This window comes from Desmodus rotundus, chromosome 9, assembly GCF_022682495.2.
Source record: "Desmodus rotundus isolate HL8 chromosome 9, HLdesRot8A.1, whole genome shotgun sequence".
In the NCBI taxonomy this organism is placed as follows: domain Eukaryota; kingdom Metazoa; phylum Chordata; class Mammalia; order Chiroptera; family Phyllostomidae; genus Desmodus; species Desmodus rotundus.
In genome coordinates, this window is record NC_071395.1 from 48,259,023 (window position 1) to 48,277,707 (window position 18,685).

Here is an 18,685-nt window from a genome sequence, read left to right on the forward strand (position 1 = left end):
GGGGAAGTGCAAGCTCGCCGGCGGTTGTGCACACATGGCCGAGTCCCCAGAGGCTCTTTGACCCACTAGGATCCCATTCCCAGCGGCTGGGCCGACCCTGGACAGGCACATGGCATTGCTGATTGTTAGTGTCTGAGAAGCTGGTGGGACAGAGCCGTGGGCTCTGGGCCATGGGCAGGAGCAGGTGGCACCTGCACCCTTGCCTCCTTGGCCCTGGTTCCCCTTCGCATCATGCCAGTGCCATTTGTGGCGGGGGGCCCATGGCCATGCCCCACCCAGACATTTCTGTGGTCTCTTGGGTGCAGGCCCTCAGCTGGCCTCTGCCCACTCCTGCCTTTAGGGCCCCCATTACTCTGCTCCCCCAAACACCAAACTCTGCCTTCCCACACCTCTGTGCCTTTGCACAGGCTGCTCTCCTGCCTCCAGTGAACCCCAATTTCTCTTTCAGGGCCTTCCACAGTTCCCCTTCCTCACTCTGGCTCCCCAAGGCCTGGGGTGGGGCCCGTTCAGGCTCCAAGACTTTGGGTGTGGAGAGAGGCCCCATCTGTCCCTGATCACACAGGGAAACCCCAGCTACTCGGGTCAGACAGCCACCCCCCATTCCACGCTGTCCAGGGACCTCTGAAATGCAACATCCCCTCAACATTTCAACTCGGGCGCAAGGTGCCTTCTGACTTTCATCCCCCAAGTCCTCCCCACTGCCTCTGGCTCCTCAGATGGCAGTTCGGGTAGCAGGTGTGCCAGGAAGTGTGGCTGAGAGGAGGCAGTGTCACCCATCACCCTGCAGGGCTGCAGCTAACTCAGGGCCCAGGCCTGGCACCCAAACTCCTGAGTCTTTTTTCAGTACTTTGAGATTTCTTCCTTTGTTTAGGAAGCTGAAGACACAGCGGGCTTGAGGCTCAGTAGCTCCTCCCAGGGGCCTTGGGCCTGGAGTTGGCCCCCAAATCTGGGCCATTTCGGAGGTGGTACAGTCTGGAGTTTCCCGTGTGGCCTCCAGACCCAGTTCTTAGGCGGAGGCACCAAGGCTGCAAGTAGGAGGACACCCACCTCAGGCTCACCAGGTCCCAGGGGCCAGTGTCAGCCTCAAGTTACTGGGCCCCCGAACCTTGTTTCCATTGCTCTGTCCTTGGGCACTGTTGAAATATTCTTTTTATTGCATTTCTGCCGTTTTACAAAAATATGACAAAATAAATTAAAAACAAATAAATAACTGCCTGTTCTGTGTTTTCTGTTGTTTTGGGGGGAGGTTCATATCCCCCATCCTAGCCAAAAGGAAAACGGCAGATAGGGGGGCTGGGCCCTCACCCCAAGAAGGGGAGGCCAATACTGGGGGCCTGGGGCCCAAAGCGTGTTTTCTGGGTGGTGGCCGCCATTGGTGACTGCTGCATGAGGACAGGAAGGCAGGGCACGTGGCAGAGCTAGTGCCAGCCACTGGGCCAGCACACAGCCTGGGGGCTGGGGCTGGGAGAGGCCGCTGGGGAAGCAGAAGATGGCGGCAGAGGCAGAGGTGCAAGGCTGTAGAAGCTGGTGTCCCCTGGCAGGGGCTGGGGGGCAGGCAGGGGCCCAGCCAGGGCACAGGGTGGGCACTCTGTGTTGGTGGCAGGGGCCTGGCGGGGGGTGGTGCCTTCACCCCCACAGCCCCAAGGCCCGTCCCACTGCCAGCAGCCGGCGGGTGGTGTCGGGGGCCCGGGCAGCGGCGTTGGTGTTGATGGTGCGGGGCTCCGGCTGCCGCGGGTGCCGAGGGCTGGGGTGCCCAAGGGGGCCAGCGCTGTCCCTGCGGAGGTGAGAGGGGCCGTTCCGGAGGATGCCGCCCTGCTACCAGACCCAACTGGGGACCCTGTCTGCACTCCCTCCCCAGCTTCAGGCACATCAGGGCCTTATTGCTTCTGATCAGTTTTGGGGTACACCCCCGCCCCCCACCTGCAGCACTGCATTTTTCCCCCTCTGGGGAGAGGCCAGTCTGAAAAACTCCCTCTGACTTCAGACCTAAGTCCCTGGTCCTGCAACTTCCACCTCTCGGGCTCCCTGGTAATAGGCTGCTGGACCCCTGGCTGGGGGTGGTACAAGTTAGGTGGGAGAGGCCAGGGGTGAGGCCTGTGGGTGCAGCCTGTGGCCAAGCTGGCCGAGCTCCCTGATTGGGCAGCCCCAGCCCCCCTTCCAGGAAGTCGTCCTCAAACACTGGGCTTCAGTTTGGGAACTTGCATAGAGGCCTGGGGGGTTCCAGTCCCCCCAGAGTAAGCTGGGTATGGAGTCTCATGGGGGAAGGAGAGGCTGGGCCAGGTGGTGAAGGGGCCTCCCTCACTTCTGGCATGGAGCTTGGTGGGCCAGGTGCCCTGGGAGGGCAACGGGATGGGGGACTTTGGCATCCCTCCCTGGGGTGAGGAGGGTCAGGCACAGGGCTCCAGGCACTCAGGGGTCCCAGAGAGACTGAGCAGGCTTTGAGAGGTTTCAGGTAACATAGATCCAGGTCCCCAACCAGTATCAGAGATGGAACCTCCTCTGTCCCCTTTCAGCCCCTCTCCCCAGACCTGGCTAGCCCACCATACACCCAAATCCCAGCCCAGAGTCCCCACCCCCGAGTTAAAGCTTGTGACCTGAGCCTTCCTCTTCAGGCCGGAGGGCGTCTGGCTCCTCAGCCGCAGCCTCGTCCACCTGCCCACTGCGCTGGGCCCGGCCGCCGCCGCTGCCACCGCCACTGCCACTGCCACCGCCAGGGGTCCCGTCCAGTCGGATCTGCCCGCCCACCCCATTGGCCCCGGCCTCAGCCCGGGCCCCACCACCAAAGGGGAAGAGCTTGCCAGCGTGGAAGGCCTTGGGTGGCGAGTGGCTGCGCTCAGGATCCCGCCGAGTCTCGGGTGACTTGAGGAACTTGAAGCTGAGGAAGGCTGGCAGGCGGGTATCATTGCCTGTGGGCGACTGGGCAGGGGTTGGCCGCGTGGTGGGGCCAGGCCCCGTGCCTGCCATCGAGGAGGACGCAGCCCCTGATGACAAAAACTTGCCCTGCAGCGGGATGATCTGCTTCAGCTTCATGACGTTGTTGGGTGCCAGCAGGGACCCTGGGCGCTTGGGTCGCTCTGAACCGTGGCTGCCCACCCCACTGCCCTTGGCCTTGGCTGAGGCCTTCTCAGGGGCAGCAGGGTCCTGCCCCGCACCCTCAGCCCGGGCCTCCTCCCGGCCGCTGGTGTCACGCTCTCGCCGGGCGTGGTGCTCTGCGTGGCGCTGGCGCTCCTCCTCCTCCCGCCGCCGCCGCTGCTGCTGCTGGTAATGGTGCTGGGCCTGGCGCTCGTGTCTCTGTGGGCAGAGCAAGTCATTAGGGGGACTGGGAAGAGAGGGTGTTTGAACTCATTGAGAAGTGGGGAAAGATCCAAACACTTACTGGGGGCTCACTCCATCTCTTGACCCACCCTAGGGCTCTGTGGAGGTGAGGAGAAATCTAAACACTTACTGGGTACCAAACGCATCCCTAGACTCACACCAATACTTTGAGAATTGACAAGAGAACATTTACTGGCCACTAACTGTCCCCAGCCACGTGCCAGACACCATCTTACTGGGGGAATATAAACAAATATTGGGCCTCAGTGGTCCTCTGCTTTCTGGAAAAGCGGCAAGTGACAGAGCCATGGCTGGCACAGACCAGAGTCCACACCGGCCAGTCCAGTTGCCACGTGTGGCTCTGTCAATGCCAATGCAAGTGTGTGTAGCCCCCGCTGTGCAGGGCCACATGAGCAGCACGGACACAGGACCCCGCCATCACCATGGCGATCACCAAGGACTGGTGCCTGAGAGCTTACGGACCCCCTCTGAAGCTTTCTGAGGAATGCAGCAGAGGCTGGGCTTCTAGGAAGCATCAGCTGTGTCCCTGACCCTGAATGGGATGCCGCTGGACAAGCTGGTGGTGACGGAATGTTCAGAGTGCCAGCTTGGTGCTTGGTGGCCCCATGATTCCAGAAGGGACCAGGTCTGTTTGGGGCACTAAACATTATACCACGCTTTGCACACCTGCCCTCCTGCTACGGCCATGGCTGCAAGCCAGGCAGAGACGGCCCACTGAGCAGAACGGGTAAAAAGAGCCCAGCCCCATCCCGAGTACCTTGAAGGCCTCCCGGCGCTGGTACTCAAGCTTGGCCATCTCCTCAGCCACCCACCCTGGGATGTCAGGGATGGCCACGTGGATGAGGTACTTGAGAAGCAGAGCGAAGTGCTGAGGCGACAAAGGAGGAGGTTGGAGGCTGCAGGCTTGGGGAAGCTCACCAGCCACCCAGCTCCCTCGCCTAGCCACCAGCCCCACCTCGAGCACCACCACAGACACGATGGCCGCCTCGGGACTGAGCCAGGGGAAGAGGCGCTGTAGCTGCCCACACTGGCCGATGAGATAGCAGTTGACGACGATTGCCAGGACACCCATGGCCTCCATCACCTTCTGCAGGGGGACATGGCAGGGCTCAGGCAGTGTCAGCCCTCCTCTACAGGCCTTGCATTCCTTTCTGGTATACCCCGTCTCCCTGTGCGCCTCAGTTTGGAGCCTCTGGCCCTCCCACACCTGCCACTGGCCGATGCTCTCGACCCGCTGTCCAAAGGGCCGCTGCAGCCCCGTGCACAGCTTGAGGGCGTCACTGCGGATCTCGATGAGGTTGTTGACCAGGGCGCACAGTGCAGCCAGAGGGAAGGCAGACGAGAAGAGCACGACGTAGCCAAACTGCACGAACATCTCCTGGTAGTCCTGGAGCGTGTCCTGCGGGCGGGCACCTGCTTAGACCAGGACACCTCCTCCCTTAGACTGCCTTTCTCTGCCAAGCCCGCCTCCCTTAGATTATCCCGCATGGGCTCTGAGCCTCCCTCTTTGGAGGGTCCCGACTACATCAAGGGCCCCATTATTTTCCGGCACCTCCACCACCACAGTGTGCACCCGCCCTTCTTGGGCACTGCCTCCACCCTCAGGCACCTGCCTTACCTCGTACTTCTTCATACAGCTCTCAAGCTCAGCCTGGGTGAGCTGGGGTGAGTGCTCCTCCTCAGGCGGGTCGATCCACGAGGACCGATTCTGCTGCCGCTGCCTCCGGGCCAAGTCACCTGAGCTAGTCTCTGGCTCCGGGCCCCCGTCTGGCCCCTGGTCACGGCCCTCGCCCCTAGCCCGGCGGAGCAGGACAGCTGGGGGCTCCCGCTCAGGGCTACCAGGAGCCCCCTCCGTCTCATCGTCCTCCTCAACTAGTGTGAACACGCCTGGCTCCAGCCCCTTCTCCACCATCGTGGGGCTTCCCTCCTCCAGGAGGGCCTCTGGGCTCGGGCCGGGCCGATGTCGCCCGACTGCCCGCTCAGCAAAGCTGACCTTCTTTAGACGGAGCCCACAGTCCAGAAGGCCACCCTCCTCGACCTCTTCCTCGTCCTCCTCCTCCTCATCCTCCTCCTCCTCGTCCTCCTCCTCCTCCTTGTCCCCTCTCAACCCATTCCCCACCTCCCCACCTTCCCCCGTGGGTCGCTGTTCCACTGTGGCCTCTTCCTCTTCCTCAGGTGCCCCGCAGCCCCCGCTGAGACACCTGCGGCCCCCTCCGCCCCCACTGCCACCACCCTCTTCAGCCTGGGGTTCAAGATGGTAGGGTGCAGGGCGCCGAAGGCTGAGCAGGCCAAGCAGGGCCCTGGCCAGCTCCCAGGCGGCCCGCAGGCTGAGCTCGCCTCGGCCCAGCCGCCGGTACAGGTGTGGCTGCAGGACCTCACGCACATTCTGGAGAAACTGGCGGGTGATCAGCAGAGTAGCCAGCATCTGGGCGCAGGAAGAGAGAGAAGAGGGGCCACATGGGCAATAGGCAGGGCCCTGGGAACCAGGACAGGCTAGTGGGATGGGGCCCCCGCCCTCCCAGGGCACATTTCCAGACACACTCTCTGAGCCCAGTTCCTAACTCCACCCTTTCAGATGACCCTGGACAGAGTCCCCAGCCTCTGTAGCTTCCACCGTGTTCACCTGCCACCAGCCACAGTGCTCCTAGCCAACCTTGCTGGAGGCTTGAGGCCACCCTGCTTATAGTGCCACCTGGGAGCTCAGCCAGCACCCAGGGCCTTCAGGGGCCCCTGCCATCTGCTCCCCACCAGTGGAGCCCCATCCCCTCATAGCAGGCACCCTTAGCTTGTTGTGAGACCCCCAGCACAGCCACACTGCCCGCCCCAGCGAGGCCCCTTGGGCTCGCCACCTGCCCATACTTTGGCCCAGGCCAGGCACAGGAGGCCCCGGAGGGAGAGGAGGAGCAGGTGGAACCGCAGGGCCACGAGCGGGGCCAGCACTGCCCGCAGCTGCCGCTCGAGGCTCTGGGACAGGGACAGGACGAGCAGGAGCTGTGAAGGGACCGAGGACAGGTGGACAGACAGATGGGGGGGTGACAGGCAGAGAGGACACACGGATGGACGGACGGACAGAGAGGAGAAAAGGATGGAGGAGGGGGGAGGGGCTGGAAAGCCTGTGGACCCCTTGGGCCAGGCCTGGCCCCCTCACCCCCCATCCCTGCTGGCCACCATGGGAAGGCGGGCACACTGCCTTGGGCCATGGTCTCACCTCTTTTAGGCGCTCCATGTCCTTGAGGTAGAAGCCAATGTAGAAGAGGCTCAGGTAGGAATTGACAAACTGGAACTGTGGGAAGCAGGCAGGTGGTCACCCTGCCGCCCCGTCCACAGGAGTCCTGCTATGCCCACCTGCTGGCTGCTACTCACCAGAACCACCTTGATGATGAGGTGCTTCTCATAGGCGCTCTCTAGCCGGTAATTCTCTGGGGGCCAAGCAGGCGAGTGAGGGGGGTGGCTTGGACTTCCTGTGGGCATTAGGGACCTCCCCCCCAGGGGCTTGGCAGCAGGGACCTCCCCTCAAAGGGCATACCCATGTCGTTGAGCCATATGGCAAGCTTCTTGTAGCCCTCAGCGCTTATGCTAACCAGCAGGGCCAGCACAACCTTGGGCAGGAACCGAGCAAGGCGGGGCAGCCCCTTCACACTCAGCACCAGCTCCTGCAGGGGCAGGAGGTTCACAGGTCACCCTGGCCAATGGGCTCAACTCAGGCTGGACCTGGGCAGGTGGTCACCAGGTCTGGGCCGGGGCCAGGGCTGGGGGCCAGAGATCACCTGCAGCTGGAAGCAGCCGAGCATGAGCAGGAATACGCAGGCCAGGCAGGTGAGACACAAGGGAACACTCACAAAGAGCTGGAAGAGCAGCCTCTTCCAGGGTGGATAGTAGAACTCCTCGGCCCTTGTCACTGGGCTGATGCGTCGCACGCCCTGGTGGAGGGCAGGGGCTAGGCCCAGCTTGAGGCAGAGGGGCTACCCGTGTCCCCCCACCCCTATTAATCTGCTGAAGTCAATTTCCCTCCACTGTGACTTTGCTTTCCCAGTGCCCCCACCTGGTACACCCTTCCCAGTCTCTCAATTCCAATTTCCCACCCTCCGCCTCTGAGCACACAGGGCCTCCACACTTCGCACAGCCTTTTTGATGCTACAGCTGGGTTTCATGCCTCTTGCCTGCTCCTCCAGTGCTCCCTGCCTCTAACCCCCATTCTTGGAGTTCTTGGACTCAGCAGCCTCTGACTGACCCTGAACTGGGGCCGTGGCTCCTCCATGGCTTCCCCTGGCGAGTCCAGAGTCCCCCACTTGTAGGCCAGCTCCGCCCCCCTCCGCTTCCACTCCTCCAAGAACAGTGTTGACCAAACCACATTGAACAGGGCGAAGACCACGCAGGATACATCCTGGCTTGTCTGGGGGTGGCAAAGGAAGGTTCAGCTGTTGTTCAGGCCAGGCCAGGGGGGAGGGTGACTAAGGTGCCCCAGCCCATGCCCAGCCCACGCCCAGCACCTGATCAGTTTCTGTGAATGTGTACAGGACAGAGCCGAAGACGGCCGGGTACACCATCGCCGACGTGTAGAAGCCCAACCAGGCAAAGTACATGGCAATCTTCACACCAAAATAGTCGCAGATCTCATCTGCAGGGGTGGGTGGTGGGAAGGGGTTCCCAGTCAGCCCTGCCCTCCTCGTGGGACCCCTGCACACCCCCTGGCCCAGGCCACACCTAGAGGCTGGTTTTCACACACAGCCTGTACCCATGACTTCATGAGGCGGTTCAGAATGCGCTGCTCGTGGATTGGAAAAACTTGCTGGATGATCCCACGGGCTGCCAGCTCAGGGACTGTTGGGGGACAAGAATGGGTGACCCTGGCCCCTCTGCCTCTTCCTGGCCTGGACACACTTCCTTGGCTGAAACCCAAGGCACAACTTTTTGCCTGCTCTTAAACCTGCAGAGGCTCTTCCCAGGGGAGGAGTTCTGGGTGGGTGGACTATCTGGTTCTCCTTCAGAATTTGGGAGGTGCAGTCACAGGCACAGGCGGGAAAGGATGCAGGAAACCTAGAAGGGCGGGGTCCCAGTGGGCAACCATGTTCTTAAAGAAAGCCATTGGCCTCAGCTCACCGCTCTGAGTATCTGAGGAATGGTGCAAAGATGGCATCAGAGGGTGAACTTGCAGCGGCTGGTTACCAGAAAGGGAAACTGAGGCCCAGGGCCGCACAACAGCACAATATACAAAAAATGCTGTCCATGGTCCTGCCCCTTCCTTATCCAAGACTCAGAAAAAGTTTTCGTGGACCTGCCTCCTGGACTAGCGCACCCTTTGCTAAGGTCAATGCCCCTCCCCTCCAGCTCATTGATTTAAACTGGCTCCAGGCTCCACCCAATTCTTCACTAACTCAATTGTTGTATCTAGGCCCCGCCCTCCTGCCCTGATAGGTTTTCCTCTAAGAAACCCACCCAACTCCCCACACGTGCAGGGCTGGCCCCGCCTCACTCACTGATTGGCTGGTCCTCCAAGAAACGCACGTTATGCAGCGCCTCACCCTGCTTGGCACGCAGGTTCTGAAGCCAGAAGCGGATGATGCTCTGGCGCTCCTGCAAGAGACAGGGCGTGAGCACAGCGAGTAACGCCTGCAGACTAGGGAAGGACTAGGTATGCGCGGGATGTGCGCTGGGGGCAGAGACTGAGCACCTGGGAGGTGAAGAAGTGTAGCTCACTTTCCACATTCTCGTAGATAAAGTCCTCCTCGCAGGAGAAGCTGCGGGTACCCCCACCAAACTCGGCTTTCACTGCTTTACGCAGACCCAGCTCGTCAGCCCCTCGGAGTAGGCTGCAGGAGGGCAGGGGAGGTAGATTATGGGGAGGCCCTGGCTCACCATCCTAGAGCTAGGGATGGTGCACCTGCTGGCCACCTGACTCAAACACAGAGTGGCTGGACCTTGTAGCTGGTGCTTGGAAGGGCGGGGAGCTGGGTGGCAGGGTCAGCGAGAGGCCAGGGGCAGGGACTCGCCTCTCATACGTGGCGGTGACGAAGAAGGCGTAGGCACGCGTGTGGCGGTGGTGGCGGACTTGCACTATGAGTTCGGGGATCCCCACACGGATGTGGTTCAGCAGCCACAGCAGTGTGTGGTCATCTGTCGTATCTGCCAAGGGGCGCAGGGACTGATGGCTCTCGCCAGAAGGGTCCGAGGCCTCTTACAGACTCCCACTTAGGGGAGACCCATCTGGGCACTGGGCAGGTGGGCACAGGTACCTGGGAAGGTCATCAGCACATCGCAGTTCTCCGTGGGCACAGTCTTCATCCACGCCTTGTGGGACACCAGGTATCGACCTGCTTGCAGGAGCCGCTTCCCAAAAAGCTTATCTGGGGGCAGGCCGGCCAAGCCGGGGTCAGGCCACTACAGGACCGGGAGCCTGGCTTCCAGCCCTTAACCCCAGCTCACACACTCGCCAGGGCTCCTGGGCACTCAGCCTGGCTTTCAAGGCCCTTGGAGCTCTGGCCTTGGCTCATTTCCTTGCCTTCAAGTCCTTGTACCAGCGCGCCCTCTTCCAGGAATGCCATTCCCCCAGACCCTGCCTTACAAATCTTACTCATTCTTGAGGCCCAGCTCCGCCTCCAAAACCACAATCGATAGGGCACTCACTCGCAGCCCTGCGCGCTTCACCATGTTTTGTCAGCGAGTCCTCACTGCTGGGTGTGGTTCTTACCCCCATTTTACGGGTGGGGAAACTGAGGTCCAAAGTATTTAAGTCACGCGGCCAAGGTCACACTGCAGAGCTTGGGTTCGAACCCAGAACTGTATGACTCTATACCCTTTGGGGAGAGGAACTCTCAAGCGCATCCCTGCCCAGCAGCGATCGGGTAGCCCAAAGCGTGACGGGGCTCTGCCTCTAGTCTGGAGGGGCGTGTCCGTGCCTCATCGCTGGGACCCCCCCTCCCGCTGCAACGTCCTGGCCGCGCCCGCCTAGCTGCAGCCGCAGTGCCAGGAGGAGACAGGCTCCTCGACTGGACTCCAGGTCGGAGACAGATGACCCCAATTCCCCTCCCCGTGCAGCCACCGCGCGCACCCCAGTCACCTGCAACACTGACTGATCCAGCCGCCGCACACCTACCCAGAACTCCGGACGCCGGGGCTGCAGGCTCGCCCTCTGGTGGGGGCCTCTTGCCGCGATCGCCCTCTAGGGACGTGCCCCCAGAGCCGGAGGTAGCTTCGGCCATGACGAGGTCAGGGTAGGGCAGATTAGGGGCTTAAGGCGGCTGGGGCGCCAGGGGGCCGCGGGCGCATGGGGCCAGTGCAGCCGCTGAGCGCGCTGGAGGAGGAGACAAAGGCCGCGCCCGCCCGCGCCGCCCGCCGTCCCCTGGTGCCCAAGCGTTGCTTCTCGTCCCCGCCCGCGCCGAACCTTGAGTCTCCGGCTCTGGCCCCGCTCACGTCGCTCTTGGGTCCTCGACTCCGCCCTAGTTGTTTTCTGGGTTTCTTTCTCGCCCGCCCACCTCATTCTCTGGTGCTCGTTTCCGCCCGCACTGAAGGTGCACTGTCTTCCTTGTCCCCGCCCGCGCTAGATTTCTGGGTCTCGTCTCCGCCTGCCCTGGATTCTCCGCCTGAGTCTCCCCATCTGAAAAGGCTCGGTTGGAATCTGAGATGGGCGTGATTTGACTGCAACAGGACGTTGAGCGAGGGAGGCCTGGTCTGGGGAGATTCCGGGTAACAATAACTTCAACTACCACAGCAGGAATGTGAGTAATTATAGCAGGTCCTGTCTCAGGGCCTTAGCCCATGCCCTAGGACCCTGCACAAACACCCTTCACCCTCTCCCTGCATCCTACATCCATCAGGATATAACCTCAGAGAGGACCGGATAGAGTTGCCCGTTTAGCATATAGAAGTACAGTCCTCCCAGTTAGATATGTTAACCTAAAAAATAAGGCCTTCCAAAGTGAGAAGCAAAGAGCATTTATTTGAGATCAATGAAACAGCTATTTGGGATGGAGTGATTGGGGCAGAAGCCCAGATCGTGTTCTGATGAGGAGACGAAGGCAATGGGTATGTATGAGAAAGGGAAGGGGAACAGCGATGTCAACGGCAGGAAGGCATTTCTGTGGGTGCAGATGACATAACATAGTGGTGCTAACTCTAAGTCATGTTTTAAAATTTCAGACTACTAATTATAATACCCTTATTGTTGTCTTTGTAAACAGGCCTTTGGAAACGAGTCTGCTTAGACCCGGTCCAAAGGTGGTTTTGCCCTGTTTTAACATTCCAAAGGTTTGAGGTATTAGACACGCCAGGTAGTTTCCCTGGGATGACAGTTTCTGTTCCATTTTATCTTTTTTCTGTTGTTGTTTGTTGGTTTTAGTTTTAACTTTTATTTATTTTTGTTTGTTGTTTGTTTTTCTTTCTGTTTTCCACTCTAATGTCACTCAGTTGATATTATTTTTTACAAGTGAATTTCAGATAAACGAATACATTTTTCGTACGCCCCAAATATTACATTGGACACAATGTGTTATTTATGGTTTATCTGAAATTCACACTTCACTGGGTCCTGTATTTTGTCTGGCACCCATACTCCTGCCCATCCTCAGTTGCCTCCTGCCTTAGAGCCCAAGGAGGGCAGGCGTCCGGTCTGATTCTCAGAATGCACATAGTAGGCGCTTGATGTACACTTGTGACAGATGGAGCAACTCGGAGACAGCGAATATCATTGTTCGTCACTCTTTTACAATTTTAAAAATTGAGTTGGGCTGGGCGTGGGAATAACGAGAACTCTAGCTTGTCCGATTGATTCTGCCCGAAATGCAGGTGCACTGCCCGCCCGCTCTGTCCAAGAACCAGAGAATTAGCCATGCGAAAGAGTCCCCGAGACCCCGCCCCTCCAGTCCAGGGATTCCACCATCAGCTCTTTATTCTTGCACGCTCCTGCGCTCTCCTGGGTTAACCCGAAAGTAAACACGGGACTCATGTTTCTGGCTTTTGGGGGGTCCAGAGACAGACAACGTACAGCTCTGCGGGAGCAGGCCTGGGCCAGGGGAGAGAGAGGGCTGTGCTGGGGGTTTCAGGAGTCCACCTTGGAGCTAGGCTTCGAGGTGGAATTTGTCAAAAGAGGCTGGGTATTCGGACCGAGGGAACTGCGGGAGGGAAAGCTGGGGAGGAGCGAAAACCTGGAGAGTTCTAGGAAAACAAGTAGGCACCTTACCAGAAGTTTGGACAAGATTTGCCCAGCGCCAGTGTGGGTTCCCTGGAACTCATCTCCCGGGCCACTTGCTTCACCTGAGGTGATGGAGTAGCTTGATAGAAAACATGGGACTCTAACTCGCCTTTCTGTAATTCCTACTGCCCCGTGCCTACATTCCTCCCATTTCATTTCCGGTATCTAGGATCCTAAAAATGTGGTCCAGTGTTGCCATGGGGAACACCATTTTGCTGCACCTCTGCTTGCAGCCCCCACCTCTTTTCCTGGCATCAGCCAATAGGAACGAAGATCTTCAGTGGGTGGCTAGTACGTCTTTAAAGGCGCCCAATGGTAGTCGAGAAGCCTTGAGCACTTTACACAAGCCGTGGAGTGGGCGGGGCCCCGTCCGGACTCGAATCCTCCAAGTTGGCTGACAGGCTGGTCACTGGCTGAGAATCCATGTGGCGGGGGCTCTGGACCCTGGTAGCCCGGGCGGCACGTGGGCCTTACAGGTGGGGTGACCGGGGTAAGGGGTGTGACAGTGTGGGGTGCTGCTTTGGCCCCAAATCCTCTCCCTGGGCAGAGCCACATTTCGAGTTCTCCCAAGCCCCGATCTATTCATCCCCTTGCCGTAGAGCCCACATCTAGGTCACTTGGCCTTGGAGTCTTCAATCGGTTCATCCTCTGGCCTCAGGCCTTCCAGTCTCCATCCCCTAGCCTCAGAGACTGGCTCCTTTCCGGGCATTTCTCGACCTTCGAACCCTGGATCCACTTGCCTACTCTGAAGCAGAGCCTCCCAGAAGCACCTCTCCTCTTCTTTTCCAGACTGTGCACGCGTCAGGGCAGCGGTGCCCTGGCTCCCGGGTCTGGGGCCACGATTTTCGCGCTGAGCTCTGGCCAAGGCCGCTGTGGCATCGCCGTGATCCGGACCAGTGGCCCCGCCAGCGAGCACGCCCTCCGGAGTTTAACGGCGCCCCGGGACTTGCCTCCTGCGCGCAGGGCCTGCCTGCGCCTGCTCACCGACCCCCGCTCTGGGGAGCCCCTGGACCGCGCCTTAGTGCTCTGGTTTCCAGGTGAGGGTCTCCAGATCCTGAACCTCTTCCTGTAGCTCCCTTGACCCAGTTGACTCCCTCCAGGCGTTTGCCCAGGTTGTGCCCTCCTTCTTCCTTGCCACATTAGGTCCCCAAAGTTTCACGGGTGAGGACTGTGCCGAGTTCCACGTGCATGGAGGCTCGGCAGTAGTGAGTGGCGTCCTGCAGGCGCTGGGTGAGTGCAGCCTTGGGTTTGAGGTCTAGCCCTGTCAGTGGGCCTGGTTGGGGGCCAGGGTCTCAGTACCCAGGACCATCCCACAGGCCGGGTGCCAGGGCTGCGGCCTGCGGAGGCGGGTGAGTTCACCAGGCGGGCCTTTGCCCACGGGAAGCTGAGTCTGACTGAGGTGGAGGGACTGGCAGATCTGATCCATGCGGAAACCGAGGCGCAGCGACGGCAGGCCCTGCGGCAGCTGGATGGGGAGCTAGGTCACCTCTGCCATGGCTGGGCGGAGACCCTCACTAAGGCAAGTCCCCATTTGTACCAATTGCTATTTTCTGCCTCAGAGACCCCATGTCCATCCTCTGCATGAGAGCTTCTGGTCTATAAGCTTCCAATCTGGCCCCTTAGGTTGGGCTGGACCTGGGCAAATTGGGTAGCTTGGGGATGGGTTCCTGGGTGACCACACCACATACCTCCTCTCCCCCAGGCTCTGGCCCATGTGGAGGCCTATATCGACTTCGGGGAGGATGACAACCTGGAGGAGGGCATCCTGGAGCGAGGTGTGGCCGCCTGGGGGTCAGGTGTGGGGATACCTGACATGTCAGCCCCCAGAAGCCCCCTCACTCCCTCCTCTCTGCTTTCCTCCATCCACAGCTGACAGCCAAGTGCAGGAGCTGGAGGTGGCACTGAACACACATCTTCGCGATGCCAGGCGCGGGCAGAGGCTCCGCTCAGGGGCGCACGTAGTGGTCACAGGACCCCCCAACGCGGGCAAGAGCAGCTTAGTGAACTTGCTCAGTGCGTGGGAGCGGGGCAGGGCCTGAGCTGTTCAGTTGTGGGGAAGCAGGCGGGGAGGATGAAAGAGCTCTGTCAAATCAGGGGCTGGAGCTTGAGAAAGGGGGTGGCTCTCCTTCACTGACCTCCTCCCTTTTCTCTGACCCTCTTCCCCTTCCCAGGCCGGAAGCCTGTGTCCATCGTGTCCCCGGAACCAGGGACCACCCGTGATATACTAGAGACCCCCGTGGACCTGGCCGGGTTCCCAGTGCTCCTGAGCGACACGGCAGGGTTGCGGGAGGGTGAGGGACCCGTGGAGCAGGAGGGTGTGCGGCGTGCCCGTGAGAGGTGGGCAGACGGAGTGGGGGGAGAGGGAAATGGGGCCCTTCCTCTCCCTGTTGTATTTATTTTTCTTTCTTCCTGAATCAGAAAATTAACTGGGGACTCTGTGATTTGGGGAGGGCAGCCCTTAGTGTTTGGCCTCTGCCCACATAGTCTGCCTTGCCCTTCATGCTCTGCTCCCCTCCTAGTGCTCCGCCCCACCCCGCCCCTCCGCGTCCCACCCAGTGCCCATGATTGCTTTGCTCTGGGGTCACTCCTCTGTTGGTTCTCCCTGCTCCCCCAGGCTGGAGCAGGCTGACCTCATTTTGGCCGTGCTGGATGCCTCTGACCTGGCCTCTCCATCTAGCTGTGACTTCCTGGACACAGTTGTCACCCCCGTGATAGCTCAGAGCCATAATGGGAACAGCCAGCGCCTCTTGCTGGTACTGAACAAGTTGGACCTGCTACCTGCTGGGGATCCAGACCTCAGTCCTGAACTGCCCCCCCACCTGCTGCTTTCGTGTCTGACTGGGGAGGGGCTGGATGGCCTCCTGGAGGCACTGAGGAAGGAGCTGACTGCAGTGTGAGCCCCGCCTTCCCGCCCTGCACTGCCCCACAGCCTCCACCCAAGTTCAAGTGGGGGATCGGCCACGGCTCTGGGCAGGCTCTGGGCAGGCTCTGGGCAGGCTCTGGGCACGTACCTGCCTGCAGGCTCAGTTTCTATATCTGTAGAATAGGTATGACCATCCTCCCTTTGCGTGGTGGCTGCAAAGTTAAGAGAGACCATGTTCTCTGTCTCTTGCAGGTGTGGGGACCCGTCTACAGGCCCACCACTTCTGACGAGGGCAAGGCACCAGCATCACCTCCAGGGCTGCCTGGAATCCCTTGGCCACTACAAGCAAGCTAAAGATGTCGCCCTGGCGGCCGAGGCACTGCGGATTGCTCGGGGGCACCTGGCCTGCCTCACCAGTGGAGGGGGCACTGAAGAGATCCTAGACATCATCTTCCGGGACTTCTGCGTGGGCAAGTGAGGGGACCAGTCTGGATGGATGCCCAGAAATCTTGAGACATCTGGGAATAGCTTAGGCCAAGTGAGATTCTCATTTCCTAGGGAAGAATTTGGCTGTAAAACAGTGAGTGAGCTCCCTGTTGCTGGTGGTGACCAAGCTCTGGCCATATTCCCTCACAGGGACTTGCTGGGGGTCCAGGCTATGGAGGGGGGCTGAATAAAGGTCCCTTCAGGCACCTGATGCTGGAGGAGTAGCCATGGAAGGTTGAGGAAGTGGGTACAAGGGTCTCAGGGGTCTTTGTTTTATAGTTTTTAATTTATTTTTAAAATACCAAAGGAAAAAAAATTCAGGTGATCCAGAAATGTTTAAACATGGAAATCCTCCTCCTCCCACCCCCCACTGCCACCGGCATCACAGCATACCTTGTGTCCTTCTAGAACTTTCTCTGTTTGCCTACTTGCGGGTGCACCTGTTTTGTCTGGTATTTTCTACATACACTGAATTGTTTATTGCTCTGCAAGTTGTCGTTCCTTCTTTAGTGTGAGCCTTGAAGCTTTGTCTCCTGCATCTTAAAAGTGACTTACAAAATCCTGGGGGCCCTACTCCCTCTCCGAGCTTAGTCTTCACTGATGCATTCATTGATTCGTTCACTAACTTAGTGAACGTTTACCGAGCACCTGCCACAGTCTGGAACGGTACACATCATTTCACTGGGTCTTCGTACCCGCGCGACGTGGCGGGCAAAGGTGAGGGAACACACTCGGAGTGGTGGCTGGTTGCTGGAGGTCCCCAGATTTGGTCCTTGCACATAAGCCTTTCAACTCTAACTCGAGTCCGCTGTGGGCCCTCTGTGCAGCAGCCCGAGCACAGGGTATGGGCAGAAACATGCAGGCGTCACCTCTCCCCGCCTTTGAGACATAGCTCCTCAAGTGAGGTCTGATGGCTGCTGTGTGAACTTACAATGAGGGGGCATGACCTAGTTAGGGACATGTGGGCTGGATGCCCTGCAGAGCAGAGGTGGCCTAGGCACTGACATCTGAATGGTGAGAAGGAAACCAGAGGGAGGAAGCTCATGAGAGTGTCCCAGGCAAAGGACACAGCATGTGCAAAGGTCCTGAGGTGGGACATCACCATGTGTTCAAGGAACAGCGAGGTGACCACTGTGGCTGGAGCAGAGTGAGTGAGGGGGAGAGAGGAGGGAGGTGAGTTCTAGGGAGGCCTTTGGTTCTGAGATTGGGGGGCTGCTATGGTGATAACAAACCAGCAGAGGGCGCCTTGCTCTAACAAAGCCTGTGCCAGAGCCGCAGCCCCTTAAGGCAGTAAGGATCCAGGCTGCCACACCAGCCTGATGGCTTACTAACAGTCAACTCCCCTTGCCAGAGGCGGAAACTGAGTCTCAAATAGAGTCGGGATCAGCCCCCAGTGGTTGAAGATACAAGCTCTTACATTCCAGGGGACGTGTGAGCAGAGGCTGGGAGGTGTCCAGGGCCCACAAAGGGTATGAGAGGGTCTTCAGGAGGCTCCAGCCATCCAACTAAAGGGGACACCCTGACCCCATGTCTCCATTGACTTCATTGCATGTGACACTATTTGTTGATTTCTTTGCTCATTCAGCAGCTGGGATTGCCCCCGAAAGGAGGGCTCCTGGACAGAAAGGGTCACTCAGTGAGCTGAGTGCGTTCTGCAGAAAAGAATTGATGCCCAGAGGAGAAAAGCAATAATGTGGGTCTCGTGGGGGTGGGTGTCCATGTGTCATGGCATGGGGCTTCGGGAGGGCTGAGCAGTGTCCAGGTGGGGAGGGAGACGCTTGTGGGACAGGATGCCTGGGCCCCCCGCCTGCCTTCCCCTAGGCGCTGGTACACGGCTGGACGGAGGTCCTTGGCTACAGTCCCTTTTTTCCAAGAAGGGTGAGGCGATGTGTGGGAAGCAGCCATGGGGGTTATTTATAGAGGTCACAGGAAATCCCCAAAGAGTCAGAACGTCACCCGGCAGCTGGACCACAGGGTCACAGAGGGGGTCTGCCAATTGCTCCTAACTGGCACTCAGTCCCTGCCCTCTCCCTGGACAGCCACCAAGCCTGGGTGAATCAGAGCTACAGGATCAGGACCAGAAAGAGCGAGGGATGGAGGGATGGAGCTGGGGAGAGCCCAGGACAGTAAGGGCTACACTTGGGGCATCCAAGAGGGCTGCCTGAAGGTGGGATCTCTGGGGCTAGGCCTTGGAGGAAAAAATTGTCAGGTGAGAAAAGGCATTCTAGTCTGAGGGCACAGCACAAATTACAATTAAGAGTCAGTCTAGCCCTGGTTGGTGTGGCTCAGTGGATTGAGTGCCGACCTGCAAACTGAAAGGTCACCCTGTTCGATTCCCAGGTAGGGCACATGCCTGGGTTGTGTGCCAGGTCCCCAGTTAGGGGTGTGCAAGAGGCAACTAATCAATATACTTCACGCACATCGATGTCTCTCTCCTTCTCTTTCCCTCTCTCTAAAAATAAATAAGTAAATGAAAAAAATCATTTAAAAAATCAATAAACATATCTCTGGATGAGGATTTTAAAAAGTCAGTGACTCTAGTCAGACAATTAAACAACCAGGACAGCTGGAGCTGGGGTTCATTGTGCATGGGGGGAGGGGCACAACAGAGGTGAGGAACTGGGCTTTGTGCCCAGGGTAGTGGGGAGCTGTGTGAGCAGAGGGCTGAGGTCAGATCCCATGATGGAAAGTCCCTCTGGACCAGCGTGGGGACCACAGCAGAGGCAGAGGCTGAGGTCTGGGTGTTGGAGGGTTGGGTATGGGGGCTGGTTGGAGGGAGGACATTCTGGGATGCTGTGGATGGGAGAGACCGA

The 18,685-nt window shown here is 59.2% G+C and overlaps 2 protein-coding genes across 8 annotated transcripts; one reads left to right on the plus strand and one right to left on the minus strand.

The window, feature by feature from the left end:
- Positions 1-1,131: 1,131 nt before the first annotated feature.
- Positions 1,132-11,045, minus strand: ANO8 (anoctamin 8). Of its 4 annotated transcripts, none has more exons than XM_053910375.1 (18): positions 10,430-11,045; positions 9,570-9,680; positions 9,327-9,459; positions 9,008-9,146; positions 8,814-8,910; positions 8,041-8,157; positions 7,827-7,954; positions 7,568-7,729; positions 7,104-7,256; positions 6,863-6,989; positions 6,700-6,755; positions 6,545-6,619; positions 4,955-5,761; positions 4,544-4,735; positions 4,292-4,423; positions 4,094-4,204; positions 2,595-3,291; positions 1,132-1,774 (listed from the first exon to the last, which is right to left on the minus strand). In XM_053910375.1, the coding sequence occupies exons 1-18, from the start codon at positions 10,533-10,535 to the stop codon at positions 1,419-1,421; spliced, it is 3,699 nt and encodes a 1,232-aa protein (XP_053766350.1). In that variant the 5' UTR covers positions 10,536-11,045; the 3' UTR covers positions 1,132-1,418. The 4 variants fall into 4 exon arrangements, with proteins under 4 accessions (XP_053766350.1, XP_053766351.1, XP_053766349.1 ...); XM_053910376.1 differs by having other exon boundaries at positions 2,799-3,291; positions 10,394-11,045; XM_053910374.1 differs by having other exon boundaries at positions 10,394-11,045.
- A 1,572-nt stretch (positions 11,046-12,617) lies between these two features.
- On the plus strand, positions 12,618-16,357 carry GTPBP3 (GTP binding protein 3, mitochondrial). Of its 4 annotated transcripts, none has more exons than XM_045195639.3 (9): positions 12,620-12,999; positions 13,313-13,560; positions 13,667-13,753; positions 13,840-14,042; positions 14,226-14,298; positions 14,393-14,536; positions 14,695-14,860; positions 15,138-15,276; positions 15,639-16,357. In XM_045195639.3, exons 1-9 carry the CDS (start codon positions 12,947-12,949, stop codon positions 15,738-15,740), a joined length of 1,215 nt encoding a protein of 404 aa, XP_045051574.2. In that variant the 5' UTR covers positions 12,620-12,946; the 3' UTR covers positions 15,741-16,357. The 4 variants fall into 4 exon arrangements, with proteins under 4 accessions (XP_045051575.2, XP_045051574.2, XP_045051573.2 ...); XM_045195638.2 differs by having other exon boundaries at positions 14,393-14,509; positions 15,138-15,416; XM_024560877.3 differs by having other exon boundaries at positions 12,621-12,999; positions 15,138-15,416.
- Positions 16,358-18,685: the final 2,328 nt, after the last annotated feature.